Here is a 22,086-nt window from a genome sequence, read left to right on the forward strand (position 1 = left end):
TTCTTTTAAGATAAGCTGATTTGTTATTTGAATGACTCTCAGGGAATCACTGCCAGTCCAGAAGTGTTAATTATTGTACTCACATTAAATTGTGGCGACCCCCAGAAGGCTAAATTACCAGCCTAGATCTTAACCACATCCTTTAAACCTCAGGGTTCAGTCTCGTAGCGACTCTCATTGTATATACTATTTGAATTTTTGATGTATTTTAGGTTTTGTATTTTTCCCACTGAGGGATTCAATGTTGGGATCATGACTATTGATTGTTTTTAGTATGAGTGATGTTAGTGATTTTTTTTGGCCGCCAGTACCACTTCTCAAGGGGAGAAGGAAGCCACTGTCCTCTGAAAGAGGAACTGGTCTGGTGAGGTCAGGTCAGCAGGATGGACCTTGATGAAGCCACGCAACCTGACCCATTAAGACAACTGCCAGCAATAAAGTGGAGGTAGATTGGGTTGCCACTGGAACAGCAAGATGACTTTACCTGAGGTTTAAATAACACTTGGGAGAGGGATCGAAGGAGGGAGGAAGCACTCATAATCAATCACTCAGCCAAATCTCAGCGTAGGCCTCTAAAATGTTGTTATTTTTTCTTGTTTGTGGCTAGGGATATTATTTCCCTTGTCTCGTGACGTGATCTGAGGCAGATTATCGTGGATTACAGGCCATTTGCAAACTACTGACATGTTGCTTAATATTCAGTTAATCCAGTACAGTATATAAAAATGATATACATAATGATTTTCAATCAATAAACAATGCATTTGATGTATTTTAACTATCAAATTATCAATAGGACTACAGGCAAGGAAAAAGCATTAATTATTGGTGAAACCACTAAATGTTTAAAACACATAACAATAAAACAACTGTAAACCGAGTTGTTTTAATAATAAAGTTCAAAATTGCACTGACAGCAGTAGATCAGACCCAAGCACTATCACTTAGTAGGATTACTGTCATAAAGTATGCTACTGAAATACATTATTATCTTGCATACAGGTTTAATTATATTTATTTAATCCTACTCCACATTATTATTATTTTTTTTTTTTTTGGCGTTTGACTTGTTTTCTAACATAGAACCTTCCCACACATCATAAGACTGTGCAGTTTCTCTGCTTTCATGTTAATTGTGGTTTCAAAGAGAATGAGCTCAAAATGGTCTGGAGGCAAATATATTAAACACCTGACTGATGGATGTCACATATAAATTTCCTCTTTTGAACACTGGTTTCTACTTAAATAAAGCTGTTCACTTTCGTGCAGATGGAAACTTTAAATTCTGGACTCAATGATAACGGTGTCTAGCAAGAACATGCCTGAGCACGTACTGTACTTGAGCAGGGCAACAGTGTGGAAACACAGCCTAGCAGTCTGGATCCGAGCAACAGTGTGGAAACACAGCCTAGCAGTCTGGATCCGAGCAACAGTGTGGAAACACAGCCTAGCAGTCTGGATCCGAGCAACAGTGTGGAAACACAGCCTAGCAGTCTGGATCCGAGCAACAGTGTGGAAACACAGCATAGCAGTCTGGATCCGAGCAACAGTGTGGAAACACAGCATAGCGGTCTGGATCTGATGCAACAAGTTCAGGAAGACAGTCCTCAAAGCTCTCCTTAAATTGACTGAAGCCTTAAAACATAGCTGATTGGGCTCTTACCATAAAAGCTTTTCATTATGATGTGATGAGGTTAGCTTTAGAATGAAGCTTGGCTGTCACTTAGCAGTGAAAAAACAAGAGTATTAGACTCAAGAACTTTCATTTATTTTTCTTTTGTTGGCAAATCATAATAGTAAGTTACCAACAGCTGTCAAGTTAAGTTGTGCTAGTACTTCATGAATATTCAATACAATTTATGTTTTTGGTTTGTAAAATGTATATGGCACGCTATTTTTGTTTTATTAAAACATGAGAAACATATTAAATATTAAAGTTAAGTCAAACGGAATCAAACATTTTCGTCTCCATATTTAACTCTATCCAGTAGGAAAACACCACCTGGAAACAATAGTGTAAAAAAAAAAAAAAAAAAAAAAAAAAAACAAAAACAAAAAAAAAAACATTTGTGAGTCCCCATGCAATGTGCAGTGGTGGGCAGACATGGCTACCGCTTATCTAATGAAGGCAAACCTGTTTCCAAGGCTGTGGCTCTGGGAAAAGACAACTGAGATTGGGACTTTTGGAGATGTCCCACACGGGTGACAGAACATGATTCTTCATTCTGTCAGCAAGTGTCAATTTAAATAAATCATTGTACATTAAAGGCATTCTTATTCTGCAGAAATGTAATGTAACATCTATATGAGGGTAAGTCTATAGCATATTAACTAGAGACATTTAAACATACGGTATGTGCTACAAGGAATTAAACACACAGCACACATTGTATTTAAACTGTGCACTGTCATTAATTTGCAAAAAAAAAAAAATTAGGTACATAAGAGCCTGTAGGTATTTTGGTGAGTTTTTTGCTTGAGCAAGAAGCCTGCTGGTTTTAAAACTAAACAAAACATTTGCAATATTGTGCCTGCAATATATATATTATATATATATATATATATATATATATATATATATATATATATATATATATATATATATATATATATTATAAATATATTGCAGATTTACCCAGCACTGCACAAACTTAATACTTAGAAAGTATGGCCTGCAATAATGACAGTCCAGCAAAATGCAATTCATTATATAAACAGCACTTTTTCAGCAATCAATATAGTGTAATCATATTTATCCTGGCAAGGAGTTCAAAAGGCTGGGGCTAAAAAAGGTGAAAGCTACCTTATTAACAAAGTTTCACCGTGGAGACAACATGCAAATCTGCACCTGATGACCTAAGGGTATGTTCCTGCTTGAGTCTACAGCTATGCCAACAGTTTTTCATCATCTAGAATTTTAGGATTGAGACATAATTAAAAAAAAAAAAAAAACTACATGAACCTAATTTAGATATTTTATTTAACATCATGTAAATCAACAAAACTATAAAATAATATTGAAAATAAGTCTACCAGAATCCATAATAGTAGTACAGTATTTCATGTTTGTCAGTTTTTATTGAAGTATATGGAAAATTACAAAGCGGTATGTAATTCAATGTTAACGTAACAGTATTCAGCATGTTTCATTCAACTTTATGAAGCAAAATGTGTTAATTCTATATGCAACATTTTTTGGCCATAGCTATACATAGTCCTGGATACACAGGAGTAGCAAAGAACAAGACCCTACTTGACATTAAAGTGAGAAAATTAATTGCGCACTTCACTGAAAGCCAGGTAAAGGTGACCAGAGCATTCAAGACTCATCTAGAGATACTAGCCCCTGCAAGCAAGCAATTGCAATTGTCCAGCCCATACAGAAAACAAAGGCATTGATAAGAACGTCAGAGAATCCTGGATGAATTACTCTGTCAATGTTACAAAAGTGGCAAAAAGCGGACAGCGTTGGGTTTTGGTGAGAGCTGATAACAATTACAATCCATAGTAAGTATTGAGAAATTCAGGTTTGCCACAATAGGGCCTCCACTGAGACCAAAATTCTGTATGGCAGTGCACTCTTTTTTTGTAAAAACTTTATTAAGAAGGAAAGAAAGGCAGGAAGACTTTACAATGATGAAAACAAATATTAAATTGGAGAGGCCCTGAATGTATTACACAGATTAGGAGGCGTCTGTTTTGGGTTTTGACGACTAACAAGAGTTGTATGAAAGAAATCAAGAACCTGCGATTATTTTTAAATCTTTCAATATGACAGACATTCTCAATATGAAGGCTAGCTTTAACATGTGATTAATGCAACAACAGTTACAGGCATTGGCTTTTGTGCTCTCTCTGAAGGGTCTAGAATCTTGTTGCCCTTCATTTGGTGCTCCACCTACCAATTTTCATTGCTCTGCAGTGGCAAAATGGCCAGGTGACTTTATAGCCATCCACTATATGTTCAACACAATGTGCCTGATTTACACCAAAATTCAATAATAATAAAACACACTGCAGTAGTTTCAATACAAATGTATTATACATTTTCAGAAAACATAAATATTTGTGAAATGTTTACAGTACAGCTGCATAATAAAAACTTTAAAAGCACTACATCACCTGTAAAACTGGACAGAAATGTAGTGTGACAATGTGCAGCTTTTAAGTTTTCTTCTAAGGTTTCAGTAGCTTAGCTGTGTACTGATTAGGGATGAATACTTCTAAGTATGAACCTTATATAGCATGAACTTAGCTGAATGAATAAGTTTGCTTTAAGCAACCAGAGCACAAAGAAGCCTTGATAAAGCAAACCACCATTTCATCTCAAGCACATAGGTCACAGACTTCGCTGCCAAGAATGCAAAAGCACTTTATAACTGCAAATAAAATTAAAGTTTGCTTTAAAATCATTACAAAAAAAAAAAAAATCTGAACATTTATTTTTACCTTACAAATAAATAAAATGCACATCTAGTAAACATTTTTTTTCAGCTGTACATTTCTGCAAACATGAATATTCTGTAACAGAAATATCAGAGCTCAAGAGTTTTGTTTTCTCTGATACATTAAAACAGAGTAGCACCATAGTATCCACCAACTGCTCTAGGAAGTTCTCCACAACAGCCTGTGGGGTACAGTAATTTTTACTGGGTAGTGTAGCAGGTTTGTTTCAGTGGTAAATGAGGTAAAAAACAGGTTTAAACCTATCCCCTTTTTGTTTTTATTTGTAGGTCCCATAAAATTCCTCATTGTCTGTGAAAATATGTCCACCGTTCCCTTCACATAGATGTGCACTTAATGATCAGTGACTTCCACATTTCTCCTTCCAAGAAATGCCATTAAATGTTAAAATTCCCAGACATAATACTTAAAAATATAATTAATATGCTAATACTTAATGTGTGTTCCTAAGAGAGAGATATTCTCCTGCTGCTTTCTTGAGAACAGAAGCCCACAGATGCGTGTGTGCGGTTATGAGTAAGATTTCCATTGAGAAAGATGTCTATTATGCCTTCCAATTTCATTAAAAGCCATTGTCTGATAGTATTTTTTTATCCTTCCAATGTGCAAGTCGTCATATTAGGTTTTTCAATGAGAAAAAAGGTCATTTTCAATCTTCCAAGCCTCGGGCAAGAACTTCTTTAAGACCATTATGGGCAACTCCAACATTAAGACCACCAAAGTTGGAGCGATAAAGTTTAAATAAGGCACTTATTTGTATTCTAGTCTAATTAAAATTTCAGTTCAGTGCAATGTGCAGTAGCTTCAATGGAAAATCTGTCTTCATGGTCGACAATGGTAGGATGTTTCTTTGAGGCTTACAGATTTGACTGAGAGCAGGATTTGCAGCATTGCTTGCCATAGAACTTGTGGTTGCAAACTCCATGCTGGGGGACCAGGTAACACCAGTTAAAATAATCCTTGCATGGCACATCTAGCAAGGAAAGACAAAATATGGAAATTATTTGCCAACCTCCAAAAGGAATTCATATCAAAGTACACTGATTTGGTTTCCAATACAGTAAGCAGTAAAGTACCAATGACACAAATAATTGGATGGGCATGGAGATTAAACACCTCCCTAACGCCAAGTGTGGGTACATACCTTTCTTTTCAGGTTCCGGGCAGAAGTTGGTGTTACAGGCCTGAGACATAACTGGCTTTTGATGAAGGAGGCAACCTGAGGAGGGCTTTCCGTGTGCTATGCACTGCACTGAACGTGCCTGAACTCCACCTCCACAGGTCACTGTGCACTGTGGAAAATACATTAAATAACGTTAAACTCACCTAGTATCACCATTAAAATAGTTTATTTATTTAAATGAAGATATCTAATTACATTTAAACAACATGAAGTATAATGCAACCCTACATAAAAAACCAACATGATGAAAGATGAACACATTTTTATAGCTGAAGATTTTCAAGATGTCCAGTCCTATTTTAAGTGCAACAGTACATTTAAGAGGAATAATAATAATAATAATAATAATAATAATAATAATAATAATATTATTATTATAGCAGCCACTGATATCAGTGTGATACAGCCATCATTAATGTCCTGGTACTCCAGAGAGAGAGAGAGAGAGAGAGAGAGAGAGAGAGAGAGAGAGAGAGAGAGAGAGAGAGAGAGAGAGAGAGAGAGAGAGAGAGAGAAAGAAAGAATGTGAATGTTTACAATGGTATGCAGCTATCAAGAAACAAGTTAGTTGCGGGAAGGGGCCGTTTATGTTATTCTTCCAAGTAGTTTCTTTCTAGTTTTATACTATTAGAAAAATAGTATAGTTAGCTTTTGCCACAGAGTGGTGAGTCACATTTTAAACCAATGTACTTATTTAAGTTAAATACACCTTAAATATTATTATTATTATTATTTATTTCTTAGCAGACGCCCTTATCCAGGGCGACTTACAATTGTTACAAGATATCACATTATACATTATTTCACATTATACAGATATCACATTATTTTACATACAATTACCCATTTATACAGTTGGGTTTTTACTGGAGCAATCTAGATAAAGTACCTTGCTCAAGGGTACAACAGCAGTGTCCCCCACTGGGGATTGAACCCACAACCCTCCGGTCAAGAGTCCAGAGCCCTAACCACTACTCCACACTGCTGCAAAATACAACAAATTTTCCAAACCTATTCAGGTTTATAATAAGATAGAGAGTTTTAAAAACCATGAGGAATGGGAGTTGGGGTCACCCCTTTTTGAATGAGTGCCCTACCTGAGACCAGGGGGAGGAGTACCAGCCGGCCCGGGCACTGCTGGTGACAGTGTGAGTGACTAGCCTGGGACAGGCAGCCAGGGTGCATTCCCTCTCCAGCTGTACAGCAGGCTTCTGCACATGGTGGCACCTCTTGGGAGCCAGCTGTTTGTATTTCCCTGCAACATCCTTCTCTGCACAATTCAACAGCCTCTTCTGTATTCCTTTGCCACATGTTACAGAACACTAGGAAGAAAACAAAAATAGAAGTACAATTTAACAAGACCTAGTTATTGGAAATAGATGGCGATCTACGGAATGGCTTTGGTCCAGTATCTGAGCTTGAGATCAGAACAAGTCCCTGCTAGTGGAGAAGAGTAGAGGGAGCAGAGACCAAAATGGCAGCTGACAAGAAAAACAACACACACACACAAAACAAAACCATACAAAGCTAGTCAAGGAACAGTAAATGACATCACCTGAGTTTAGTAAACTTACTAATATATTGATGTTAAGAGAGACATGCATGAAAAACATAGCTTGTACCACCATTGGCATGAATATTGTAGCATAAAGGTCTTAAATTGAACCAATTAGGACCTTGTTTATTCATTTAATTATACCTTATAAACCATTAATAAAATGAATACATCATTTACATTAAACCTGTATGAAATGGCACTCCTTGACCAAGAATGCAGGACCTAGACTTTGATTATTACCGCTTCTAAATTATTAAATTGATCCTAAGGAAGATAAACTACATAATTAAGGGGCTAGTTATAACTTTAGAATGGACTAGAAGAGCCACTCTTGACTACCCAATTCCGTTTGATAATAGTAATAGATACATAAAGAACACTTCTGGAAGCTGATTTTTCTTCCCCAACTTTAATTAAATAATAAATTTAACTTTAAACCCTTGTTTAATCACTCCTTTAATTTAACTTCATTAAGATTTTCAAGACACCAACCAAAACATCTCTTAAATCAGGGGTGTCAAACTCAGTTCTTTGAGGGCCGCAGTGTCTTCTGGCTTTCGTTCCACCCAAGCTCTCAGTTACTTAATTGGTCTAATTATTTTATTAACTGGACACATTTAACACTTCTCTTCAGGCCTCAAACTGTTTCATAGGTAGTGTACCTTGAATCAAGTGCATTGTTTTTTTTGTTTTTTTTTAATATAAATTTAGTCGTTGCCAATTATTTTTATTATTTTCTCCCAATTTGGAATCGCCAATTATTTTTTTAGGCTTAGCTCACCGCTACCACCCCTGCGCTGACTTGGGAGGGCGAAGACAACACACGCTGTCCTCCGAAGCGTGTGCCGTCAACCGACCGCTTTTTTTCACACTGCGGACACCATGCAGCCACCCAAGAGCTACAGCGTCGGAGGACAACGCAGCCCTGGGCAGCTTACAGGCAAGCCCGCAGGCGCCCGGCCAGACTACAGGGGTCGCTGGTGCGCGGTGAGCCGAGGACACCCTGGCCGACCTAACCCTCCCTCCACCCGGGCGGCGCTCAGCCAATTGAGCGCCGCCCCCTGGAAGCTCCCATCCTCGTTCGGCAAAGGAATAGCCTGGACTCGAACTCGCGACGTCCAGACTATAGAGCGCATCCTGCACTCCATGTGGAGCGCCTTTACTGGATGCGCCACTCGAGAGCCCCAATCAAGTCCATTTTTAAAACCATCAACTGTAAAAGACCTTGTAAAATATGAAATGTCAAATTGAACAAATAATTAGATCAATTAGATCAATTAGATCAATTAAAGACCCTGCGGCCCTTGAGGACTGGAGTTTGACGCCCCTGTCTTAAATGAAGGCTATCCATAAAGTACCTAATAAATAAAAAAAAAAACTGCAGAAGGAACCCCCAAATGCATTATCAAAATGATTAAAATTAAATGTTTAAATACATCTTTAATTAATCAACCCTAGCAAATATTTAAAATTCCAATATGCACACAGATTCCATCATACAATGAAAGGAATGGGATTTACAAAGCATAAATAATGTAGAATGTAGCCCTTATTTAAATACAGCAGATGGATTTGGGAGTCTTCAGTGCCTTTCCTAGTAGTTAATTACATTAGTGGCACTGCATAAGGTACATGAACTTTTAATTTATACTGAAATGATGGATCTGGCAAAGGCATTCCTGGTATTTAATCTAGCTGTTAAGTAAATGAATAAGACACCTCAAGGAATCCCTAGCCTTCAATGAAATGAAAAAAGATAATCTATCATGGAAACAAATGACCGAGATGCACAAAAGCATCTCCAATGCATTAGCTGGTAATTAATTGTATTAAAAAATGAATCCCAAACACATACATCAGTCAAACTAAGGAATGTGATGCAAATAACAACCTACATTTTTATTCTAGTTTTTTTTTACATAATGAAGACATTTTAAAAATTACCAAGGGACACATTTTTAAAATGGTTTACCCCACAATTGAAGACTGGAGTAAATGCATTGAAACGCATTAAAAACATGCCTCCAGACAGTTAATCGAACTGCCACTTAGTGGTATGCACAATGCACAGTTGAGGATACATTTGCAAAAGAAACACGTCATTCTTAAAGTTATAACAATCAAAAAGAGGCAGGATTTCCTTAGGGCCCATTTGTCAGCCAAGTGCCTAATTATATTGGGCCTTTAGGCAAGTTTCAATTACAAGAGTAAATCCCAGTCTTTACTTGATGACTTTAATTCCTTGACCCACATTTTAAATTACTCGAGCATTTAAGGTAGTCTTACACTATTTTCTGACTTACAGTAACTTGTCTGTTTCTGCATGTGGTTAGGCGATGCTTAATTAATGCTAATAATGTGATTTCAGATTTAATTTACGACACATGTTGCCTACATCTTGACATCTCTTCAGCAATAACAGAAACACTTTGGCAACTGTAAAGAGCGCATGAGACATCTTATTTATCTTCTGCAATCTGTCTTAATTTGGGTTTGGAAAGAGCACAAATATAGTAGAAAAAGAGCTTACCCCTGTCCATATAGAAACAAACCACTGGAGTTTGCGATTCTTCTGGCAGCGTTTCACCATGCAGGACTCCTGGGGCTTGGGTTTTGGCTCAGCTAAGCAGGAGCTGTCTGGAAGTATCTGAGCTCTCGGAATGGGGTTCGTACTCTTGCAGACCACTGTCCTCTTTTTCAGTCCCTTACCACATTTACGAGAGCACTGCACAAATCAATGCAAAATATGGGAGCATATGAACAGATAGGTTAGGCTGAATTGTATACGAGTCACTGAAGAATAAAAATGTACATTTAATGCAAGTCATGAAATCATATACAGTATTTCAAAATCATGAAGTATGAATATAGATAAAACCAAATTAAATAAAAATGCAAAAAAAAAAAATTGGACAGAGCAGTATTACTTAATCTGGATGCAACTGCTCTGCAAATTCATGCCAGTGTATGGTGTCTGGCAAAACACTGACATTTTTTAAACAACTGAAAATTATTAAAATTCAACTGATCTTGGAAAAGGATCCGTCAGCTCAATATGTGTTGGTCAATAGGTATTTAATAATACTGATATCACACCTGAGGAACTAAAACTGTCATACACTTATACACACACACCAAACAAAGGAACAAGATAGATAATTAATCTGACTCTGATACTGTATATAGCAACTATGACTTGAAGTTAAGAGTAGCTGTGACTGGCGGGACATACTGGAGTTTAAAAACATTAGATCTGATGCCCAAAGTGGTGCATGGAGTAAAAAAGCTGTTGAAAACAGTTGCAGCAATGTAAACAGCTACACACATTGGTTGCTATATATATATATATATATATATATATATATATATATATATATTTATATATTATATATATATATATATATATATATATATATATATATATATATATATATATATATATATATATATATATATTAATATATTAATGCATCATCTGCAGAGAGTTGTATGTTTTTCGTCTTAACTGATGATGGCTGTCTGTGGTTGCTTGTGTTGCCTTGCCCCTTCCACTGCTTGTAAGGGGGTGGGAGGGAATGCAGAGTTAGGGTTAAAAACCCTAATATCACATTTCCCTACCTTTGTCATTTTAATATCAACCCCAAATGATGCATTATGAAGTTTTTACAAAGAATCTCCTTCCTTTTTGAGAATATATTTATAGCTAGAAAGCCTGTATATTCTATTATAGAGCACAAAAAAGTAAAACAGACTATTTGTAATCATGATTAAACATGTCACAGGTATATATGTGTTAAACACTGACACAGGTTTATATATAATACATATGATTAGTTTTTCTTCACCTATTCACATGTTTAGCGATCTTAGCACCACCCCCCCACCCAGTACAATATCCTGCATCCCCTAGAATTTCTGCATCCCCCGCCCTTCGTGTCTCTTCGGAATGCCTCCTTCTTTTCACTTCACATGCACGCACAGCTACGGAAGAGCCCTAGGGCCATGCGAGAAAAAACGAAATTTCACTATTCTACATACAAGCTGGGTCTGTGGAAAAGGTGGAGCAGGCGGAGCTCGGAACTCTTGTTGACAGCACAGCTGTCTGAGCCTCAGATTCACTATCGTCGGGTTTTAATGAAGTCTATGAAGTCTTTTCTAGTATACATGACTATCCACATATATTATATAATCATATCTGTCTGAAAAAAACAGCTAAAGTTTGGACTAAGCATGTTTTACATGATCAATAATGCATCTACATTTCCCTTTCGGTAACAAAAAAGCGTCTTGCTCCACCATAATTGATAATTTTTATACAGCATAGACAAATATCTCTCCAAAAAATTATATACAAGTTTGGAGCAATGCAAATTATTTATATTGTAACAATCTGTGCATTTGGGTTTGTACCGTAATTCGGCTGTGTATGTGTGTTTACGTGCTGTGTGTGTCTTATGTCGTTCCCGTTGTTTGTAATTGTGTTCCCTTCCCCCTCTGTATTTCCCGCTATTGTTTAACTTTGCCTCTGTTGCAGTGTGACCCTAGCCTGAGTGCGGGGGCATGTTCTGTGTCTCCCGTGATTGGCCCTGTCCCGTTGTATCAGTCATGTAATGCGTTGTCTGTGTCTCCCCTGTGATTGGTCCCGTTTGTAAGTCACTGTGTGTTCACGTGTTCAGTGTGTTCCCATTGGCCCAAAGTGTGCGGATGTGTAAGTTTTGAATAAAGGGGCGAGTCTGGGGTTATAAGAGGCGCTTCGATGCCCTGTTGTTGTTGTTGTTGTTGTTGTTGTGTTCTTGTTGCCATGGTTCCGGAGAAGCTGACAGAGAGCTGTGGACTCTTGAGTGTGCGAGGTGAGAAACCGCTAAATAAAGCTTTTGGAACTAGGAACACGTGTGCCTGTCTCTCCTGTTTTCTGGCTGCCCTGTGAAATGCTACAATATCTATTAAGTATTATAATGATGTCACCAAAGGTATCAATAGTGTGTCATTAAAAGGTGTCATTCCTATATGAAGAACGTATTGCCCCAAGGTAATTTCAATTTCTTTTATATGTGTGCGGACATATATCTTGGAAAAAATAAAGAATGTTTTGGGGCAATGTGTTTTACACACCTGCCCTCATCCACACCTGGCAGTGTGGCAAGGTGCCCACCCCATTTATTATTTATTTATTATTATTATTTGTGTTGTATTATTATTTGCATTATTATTAGGTATTGTATTTGTGTGCAGACAGACATAAGCCATCCGACATTACTGTTTATTGTTTGAGACTGGTGAAAAGCCGGTCTCGTAAAGTGTAGCTGGTGGGAATGGGTTTAAATCCTCACCCCAGAACAGCCTGTGGGAATGTGGCTGGAGCCTTAATAAGGTAATTGTCCAATGGGTAATTAAGCCTCCAGCCACGTATAAAAAACCCATTCCAGGCTCAGACAAGGGGAGAGAGTATTAGAGAGTTGTATGGAGAAGGATAGTAAAGAGCAAATGCTACCAAACCAGTGAACAAGGTACTCGTTTTTATCCTAGATTTATAATTGTTTGTGTTATTTTTACTTTGGCCAGATTGCCCTTTTCTTTTTGTGTTTTGTTTAAATATTTTGCTTTATTATTTAATAAATATACGGCTGCAGCCGTTTCAGCCCCGTACCTTTTGTTTTGACTGCTGCTTCCTGAACCTGACGTCACCACCCACACGCCACACAAAGCCATCTGTGACAATTAGTTAATTATGGTTGGGATTTCTATGTAAAGAACGCCTTGGAAAATATGAAATTATCTTGGGGCAATGTGTTCTTCATATAGAAATGACAGCTGTAATGAACCAGTACATATATGTGGGTGATGTAATTTCAATAGTTAATACAAGTATGTAAATCGCATTGCCCCAAACCTTTAATTATTTCCCCCTAAGACAGGGTTTCCCAGTCCTGGTCCTGGGGACCCACTGTGTCTGCTAGTTTTCACTCCAACTGAGTTCTCAATTACTTCATTAAACCCTTAATTGAACTGATAATTTGCTTAATTAGACCATTTTACTTTTTTTCAAACTTTTTAAACAGTTGCAAATTTCACATCAGCTATAACATGTTAAAAGTAACTTGATTGTATTGTAAAGGATAATGTTTTGGGAAACAAACCCCCCACTTGTGCAAAGGAATGCCATTGTTTTATCAAAATGGCTTCAGCACAAGTAGATTGTACAGTTTTAGTGATTATAAGAATTAAAACCAGCTGTACTATGTTAACACTAAATAGTTTCTGTTGACTCAGAAGCCTGTTGTTTTGACTATTGTAGAGTGGTCCTTTTAATAAACACCCGGGGAAAATGTAATATTTGTATCAAAACAGTAGGGATATTAACAGGAAGCACATTACACCACCGTTAACACCCAGGTACTTGTTAAATGAATGATAATTTTACTTTACTGCACGTGAAAGCGTTATTGTACCGTTGGCTTCTGGGACCTTTAAGTGAAAGCTGGAAAATATTAAATACATACTTAATGATTATATCTATTATATATTTATAAAACGTTAATAAGCAAGATTCATTCATCTTTAATAACTACAGTACAATTAAATTGCACTCAAAGTAAAAACAATGTACTGGGTGGTGGTTTTACAAGATAGCAGATTGATTAAATAACTGTATGATTGTTGGATCTTTCAGGGTCTCATCAGGGTTCTTACCTCAGACCAGGGCCCTGCACTCCACGCAGGGGGGCAGCTGTGGGGGTTACAGGTCTGTCTACGCAATGGGACTGGCTGTGTGCACTTTGTGTCAGTCACCGTTTCCATCTTGTTGTAATAAACCTTCTGTGTGCAGAGGACTTGTCGGATCTGCTCACCAATTCCACAGCTGTGACTGCACTCGCCCCAGTTTCCAACACTCCAGCTGCACAAAAATACATACGTTAACTTTATCACCAAGACATTGTTCTCTGAATACAATATCTGTAAAATAAATAAATAAATAAATAACAATAAAAGAATTTCAACAAGCCATTTTTCAAAACAACCCCCCCCCCCCTTCACACACACACACAAACAAATACATATTTTACTGATATCCCACCATAAACTTAATTGTGATTGAGTGTTTGAAGTTCTGTATGAAGATATTATTTTCCAATAAAAATTAAAAAAAGAAACACACATTTACTAAACACATCAATGGGTACAGAAACAGCACACACACAAATATATATACACAGGTATATATATTTTGCAATTGTGAACTAGGACAAAATACAGGACTGCTTATCACAAATGCCAATACAGTACAGTATATTATAAAGTATATTTCCCCTTTCACAAAAATCAGGACAGGAGGAGATACGATACTTCGACATCCCTACTTTAAATTAGTATACATCACTCTATACAGAAGAGTCATTGTTTGAGAAACACTTTCAATCTCAACTGGTAATGTCAGCCGTGGGAAAACCAGTTTCGTGGTTTTTGACCACCTGTTTAACACAGAAAAGTGAAAAGCAACAGATATTACATCACATTAATGATTCATGCTATATATATATATATATATATATATATATATATATATATATATATATATAGTTGTTGAAAATGGGATTGAATATTATTATAATTACTCAATTTCCAAAGCTGTCCTCAATGGGTTCAGATTTGTATTAATTTCCTCAGCTTTAGCACATGTCTGTCGATCATCACTGTCTGCTAGACTAAATAGGATTATATAATGCTACTGCAGCAGATCAGTCTCTAGTAAATGGTGCATTAATCTCAGCAATATTACAGTAAAACTCGGGAGTTCGCAGAATGTAGTTCCCTGATTCCTATTCCTGATGCAAGTAAATTATCTATACCTAGGGTGGGTGCTATACATTTACTATTCATCTTAAAAAATAATAATGCGATTTACTTTTAAAAACACACTTGGCCATATTTAAGATTTATTGTCTTAGTAATGTTTTAGTGCACATTACGAGAAGGAATTTTGTTGAGAATTAAAAAAAAACAACCTGTCCATTTCCCTATTACTGTAAGCAGCAGCAATAGGCTTAAGATGCAATTTGATGGGACTTCTACATTCTTTATTAATAGAGGTTTATTTTCACACTTTACTTAAGCAGTACAGTAGGAAAGTATTACATCATAACAGGGTTGTCACCATGGTGAGAGTTCTAAACATTCGCTGTCAGCCACCATTGACTTTCAATGTGATTTTTGACAGGTTGGTTACCAAGGTTGATTTTCGATCAATGTATAAAAAAAAATAGCACCACAAAATGACAGTGTTCATCTGAATCATGCTCTTGTTTTACATTCCCCAAAGACAGAGACAAGAAAACACTTGACCCATCGACAGGATGCTTTGAAGATAATGTTTAGAACTGTTACCCTTGGCAACGTGTCCGTAAATAAGGAAGTGATGCCAATACCTTCCTATCATACAGAATCCTGATTAAAGGGTATTGCCATCTGGTAGTGGACTGATTCTTTCTCTTTAGTTGAAACCTGATCTTTATTTGTTTTGTAATTATTTTATTTCTGTTTTCTACCACCAACATTATGGAACTTTCTCTGTAAATCCTGAAACTGCAGAACATAAAGCAATGTATAGAAAATGACAGGACCTCAGGGTGTTGTGACTGAATTTTCTTGGAGAGTGTATGTTATATCTTTGTCCAATTAAATACATTTAGAGAATTGGTTCTAAGCAACAATATCAAGGTTTCAGAGTTCTGTGTCGTTTCCAAATATTTTGTATGTTCAAATTACCAATTTGTGGTCTGACTCAGGTTAATGTCATCCTTCAGTCTAGCATCTTATTGCTGCTAGAGCCTGGAGTGCAGTAAATAAATACATAAATAAATAAATAAATAAATAATATTATTATACTATAACTTTATATGGTTATAGATTTGCCTTTGCAAAGTGCATTGGTCTTAAATCAATTTGCCTTTAACGGTCATCATTTTACTCCTGGACAGAAATATCTAGCTAGGAATGAATCACTACAGTAGATTAGAAGCCTTGTAAAAGCCACGCTAAAGGGATCGTGACCTAATGATCACGTTTCCTTGCTGTCTGACAAATGCCCTGTGCAGACTTCTGGCCCCAAGCTCTCGGATAGCTTGTTGGCATGCTGCAGGCATGAAGGCTGACTCCTGGCCTTGCGCTTGAGATCAGACCAGTCAGCGGGTTGATGACAGCTGGCTGGCTTACAGTGTCAAAAACAGAGAAAATAAAGGAAATTTTGGGCTGTAACTCACCCCCGCCTCCTCCCACCGAGACAACCAAAAACACGACTGTCAGCACTTCTATCCCTAACCTTCAGAGTTATTTAGTAGATTGGTTGCAAAGAATTGTGAAACACTTCAGACACATGCAGATACAGAGCATTCTGACACCAGAGATGTACCACCTAGTTTCAGCTTCCCCCTGTACTGCTTAATTTATCTGACTTTTTATACAGTAGAATCTGATCCAAGCTTCACAGTAAAAGCACATTACAATTGCTCTTCCATCTTGGGAATTTTATATCTTTAAATAAAGTTACTGGTTTCATTTAGGTCTAAAGAACATTGACTGAGATTCCGAAATGGTTAATTATAAAACAAATCACACACGGGTGCACACACCTTAAACTGTGTTGAAGCTCCGACAACGGATGCACAAAACCACACCAGGTTAAATCGAAACATTTGCCACAGAAATTTATTTTAGAATTATTGATCATACCACCATTTTAGTTACGGATGATAAAATGTTTTGCTTCAATTAAACAGTTGTGATAATTCCAGGCCTAACCTCAATCTTTACAGACGGCAGCCCTATCTCTCCTAGAAGATGCGACTGCTAGAAGTCCTATCATAAGGAAATGGAAGAAAAATGGGCAAACTGTAAAATGAACATTAAAGGGAGAGTGAGCTTTCTCAGCCAGTCGCTGGAATCCCAAAATACTCTACTTTAGTCTTTAGTAAGATTTAACTTCTAACTGTCACGCTCCATAGGGAATACATGTACATGTCAAAAATAATAAATAAATGCATATGCTGCATTAGGTGTTCCAAATGAGGATAGGCTGAAATTGAGTACCTCCGAGCTGGCAGACATGTGGGTGTTAGATGACTTTTTATTTATACAGGGCAGCTCGGCTGAAGTCATTCACAGTGTGTCTAATTAATTAAAGGCTAATGGTGACATTGCACAGTCCAAACATTACAATTAAAAATGTACAGATAAGTGATCTGCAATATTGTAAAGATACATTTTGAAATTTCAGTATGTAGACAGGTATTTCACTTAAAGCAAATGTTTAGGTGACATGCATATTTAAAAATGTAATAAAAAAAATAAAAGCTTTTCTTAAAATATGCTCAATAAAGGCACTTTACTGACCTGTTTGTTCACCTTGACGTAATTGTTTTGAAAGGTGGTTGGGAAAATTAATAATAATTTTTTAGTTTTTTTTTTAGGTTAAACATTGCTTTATTCAAAATTAATGCTTTAATCAAAAATTTTAATAAACCTCTAACCTTCTCAAACATTTGAAAAACGATTAGTGAACTGCAAACTAACTTAATCCAAATATGGGTTAAAAAAATAACTTGGAAAATCACTCCTTAAAGTTTTGTATTTCAACCTCTTCTAACACTGTTTATTGCTAATGAATATTGTGAACACAAAGCTTCTTTAATCCAGGCTCATTTTGAGTTGTAAAACCAACAGAATAAGATAATACTGGTTTTCGTCTTGACAATAATCTTCTTGATATTCTATCTTCAAAATATCTGCTTAATTTATCTGACTTTTTATACAGTAGAATCTGATCCAAGCTTCACAGTAAAAGCACATTACAGTTGCTCTTCCATCTTGGGAATTTTATATCTTTAAATAAAGTTATTGGTTTCATTTAGGTCTAAAGAACGTTGACTGAGATTCAGAAATGGTTAATTATAAAACAAATCACAAGCGTATACAATACAATAAACAAAGTTAAAAAGAACAGGCAATTTCTATAAAAAATAAAATGTTAACTTTTCTGTTGTGTCTGCCCATTTATTTAAGTACCAATATGAGAGTCACAAATTACAGCTCCTTGCATGCTTTTCCACATACAATTCACCAAGATCAGATGTCAACGTGCAGGCAGGAAAACTTAACCATGGTTTCAGTGGAAAACTCTTAACTCTTTCACTGTCAAATTTCACAAAGCTACCACACTTCTGATGTACATGCACCATCTGAAACATACTGTAAGCATGGAATATAAAACAATCACATAATTTGCATGATTTACCTGAAAATGTTAATTTTAAAATTATATATATATATATATATATATATATATATATATATATATATATATATATATATATATATATATATATATATATATATATAATCTACTCATTACGTATTGCAGTAAATATAGAGCCCATATAAATATGATAGGAAGGAAGGACACATTATACCCTTATACTGGTTTAACGTACAAGAGTGGGACTGCTGCCAAACAACACTACAGAGCATGCTGGAACACATCCCGATGCATCACATGCAGCATGTGGCACTGATGCCGTCTGGACAGTTTGGGCAGAGTTTTAATATCTTTCTCTGATCATGCAAACAGGCGGATGAATGATGTCAGGACCTATATACGGGGTGGTGCCTGGTTACTATGATGTAATTACTTTTCAATCCTTGATGCTTGCAAACACTGCAAAAAAAGCATTTCAGGAATGGAAATGATGCCAGCTAAAGCAGTACCCAAAAATGTATGCATTCCTTTATCCCGTTAATCATTTGGGCTTCATTTTACATGTGTATTCACCTAGTAGTAGTAGTATTAGTAGTATATTCCATGGTATTGTACTGTAAATGCATACACTACAACATATAAACATATTACACCTGAAGCTTCAACAACAACTAATTTAACTACACAGTGGAAACAAACAAAAAGTGTGAACACATTCAAACTGCATGCCTAACTGCTACTGAAAAACAGGTCTAAAAAGACCTCATCTTATGCAGACATGTCATCACAGCTTAGATTTCATTAAGAAGTGGGGTTGCATGCTAGTTTACAGCCTTCCAAGCAGACATTAAGTCAACAGACTTGTGGTCTCACAATTTTGACTAGTGCATTCTGAACTGCTTTTAATCCAAGGCCAAGGGGGGATTAAATCTGAATTAGTTATGCAGTTTTTTTTCGAAGCTTTGATAAAGGCTAGGAAAAACATGTTGCGTTTCTCCCATAAACAAAAAATAGAGCCCTATTCCGCCTTATTTTGGTCACAATTAAGAGGCATAATATAATATTTCAATAAGAGTGCATTTTAAAAGCTCCATAGAGGTTGACCATTTTATGGAAAGACCATAAAAATCAGCACCATGGCTGAAAAACTGAAAACGTTTGTTTCTCTGTGGTTACTTGACACCAAAAGTATTGTAACTATTCCTGGATATTGATTTAAATGCATTCTGCTTGCCAAAGGATATACAAAGAATATGCTGTTATCTATCTAGTCTTACAAAATAGTAGTTATCTCTGATAGTATTGAAAATTATTTAACAAAAAAATGTAAATGGTGGTAAACTCATGATTTTGGTCTTAAAAATATAGGCGTATGGGAATTATATAATGCTGATTTTCAACCACAGGATAAAAAGGGCAGAATAGTTTGTGTTGTATTTGAGTCCATCAAATGCAGCCAAAATTACCAGTGAACACACCTAGTGACTTCATACAGAAATACAAACTTGTCCAGTGACAGTCCCAAAAGTATGCTGATGACTTTATTAAAACCATAAACAGTACACATACCTTGGGATACTAAACATAAATACCATATACAGACGTGCTCAAATTTGTTGGTACCCTTACAGCTCATTGAAATAATGCTTCATTCCTCCTGAAAAGTGGTGAAATTAAAAGCTATTTTATCATGTATACTTGCATGCCTTTGGTATGTCATAGAATAAAGCAAAGAAGCTGTGAAAAGAGATGAATTATTGCTTATTCTACAAAGATATTCTAAAATGGCCTGGACACATTTGTTGGTACCCCTTAGAAAAGATAATAAATAATTGGATTATAGTGATATTTCAAACTAATTAGTTTCTTTAATTAGTATCACACGTCTCCAATCTTATAATCAGTCATTCAGCCTATTTAAATGGAGAAAAGTAGTCACTGTGCTGTTTGGTATCATTGTGTGCACCACACTGAACATGGACCAGAGAAAGCAAAGGAGAGAGTTGTCTGAGGAGATCAGAAAGAAAATAATAGACAAGCATGGTAAAGGTAAAGGCTACAATACCATTTCCAAGCAGCTGGATGTTCCTGTGACAACAGTTGCAAATATTATTAAGAAGTTTAAGGTCCATGGAACCGTAGCCAACCTCCCTGGGCGCGGCCGCAAGAGGAAAATCGACCCCAGATTGAACAGAAGGATAGTGCGAATGGTAGAAAAAGAACCAAGGATAACTGCCAAAGAGATACAAGCTGAACTCCAAGGTGAAGGTACGTCAGTTTCTGATCGCACCATCCATCGCTTTTTGAGCGAAAGTGGACTCCATGGAAGAAGACCCAGGAGGACTCCACTTTTTACAGAAAAACATAAAAAAGCCAGACTGGAATTTGCTAAAATGCATATTGACAAGCCACAATCCTTCTGGGAGAATGTCCTTTGGACAGATGAGTCAAAACTGGAGCTTTTTGGCAAGTCACATCAGCTCTATGTTCACAGATGAAAAAATGAAGCTTTCAAAGAACACCATACCTACAGTGAAACATGGAGGAGGCTCGGTTATGTTTTGGGGCTGCTTTGCTGCGCCTGGCACAGGGTGCCTTGAATCTGTGCAGGGCACAATGAAATCTCAAGACTATCAAGGCATTCTGGAGCGAAACGTACTGCCCAGTGTCAGAAAGCTCTGTCTCAGTCGCAGGTCATGGGTCCTCCAACAGGATAATGACCTAAAACACACAGCTAAAAGCACCCAAGAATGGATAAGAACAAAACATTGGACTATTCTGAAGTGGCCTTCTATGAGTCCTGATCTGAATCCTATCGAACATCTATGGAAAGAGCTGAAACTTGCAGTCTGGAGAAGGCACCCATCAAACCTGAGACAGCTGGAGCAGTTTGCTCAGGAAGGGTGGGCCAGAATACCTGTTAATAGGTGCAGAAGTCTCATTGAGAGCTACAGAAAACGTTTGATTGCAGTGATAGCCTCTAAAGGTTGTGCAACAAAATATTAGGTTAGCGGTCCCATCATTTTTGGCCATGCCATTTTCATTTGTTTTATTATTTACAGTATTATGTTGACTAAAAAATCAAAAGCAAAGTCTGATTTCTATTAAATATGGAATAAACAATGGTGGATGCCAATTACTTTTGTCAGTTTCAAGTTATTTCAGAGAAAATTGTGCATTCTTCGTTTTTTGTGGAGGGGTACCAACAAATTTGAGCACGTCTGTATATATATATATATATATATATATATATATATATATATATATATATATATATATATATATATATATATATATATATATATACACACACATATATGGATGAAGGCTATATTTACATCCTGAGCCATTCTAAAAAAAGAGGCACAATACCACAGTAGTGATGTCAAAAAATGGATAATTCCTCTAGAGGAAAATATACTTGAACTTTGACCCATTCGACTCCGAGACCATCACTTTCAATTCAAACACAAAATGCCTCATTTTCAATCACTCGACAACACCCACAGTACAGAAATGTTCATTAATGATCAACAAAATGTGAATACATAAAAAAAGAAGAAGATGTAAAGCTGGTACATTCGTATCTCAGAGAAACGGACAACGACATAGAACGCCTGTACAGCACTGAAA

General features: G+C 36.5%; 1 protein-coding gene across 3 annotated transcripts in view; it reads right to left on the reverse strand.

Moving 5' to 3' along the window:
* Positions 1-3,042: 3,042 nt before the first annotated feature.
* Positions 3,043-22,086, reverse strand: part of LOC117394192 (A disintegrin and metalloproteinase with thrombospondin motifs 16-like) — an 87,569-nt gene continuing 68,525 nt past the window's right edge. For all 3 annotated transcript variants that reach the window (XM_059012814.1, XM_033992261.3, XM_059012815.1), the window contains 5 exons: positions 13,896-14,100; positions 9,736-9,930; positions 6,745-6,969; positions 5,609-5,756; positions 3,043-5,437 (listed from right to left, as the gene is read on the reverse strand). In XM_059012814.1, coding sequence (XP_058868797.1) covers positions 5,322-5,437; positions 5,609-5,756; positions 6,745-6,969; positions 9,736-9,930; positions 13,896-14,100 — 889 coding nt within the window. In that variant the 3' untranslated portion in view covers positions 3,043-5,321. The remainder of the gene's footprint in view (positions 5,438-5,608; positions 5,757-6,744; positions 6,970-9,735; positions 9,931-13,895; positions 14,101-22,086) is intronic.

The sequence above is a fragment of the Acipenser ruthenus genome, chromosome 3 (genome assembly GCF_902713425.1).
Source record: "Acipenser ruthenus chromosome 3, fAciRut3.2 maternal haplotype, whole genome shotgun sequence".
Taxonomy (NCBI): Eukaryota; Metazoa; Chordata; class Actinopteri; order Acipenseriformes; family Acipenseridae; genus Acipenser; species Acipenser ruthenus.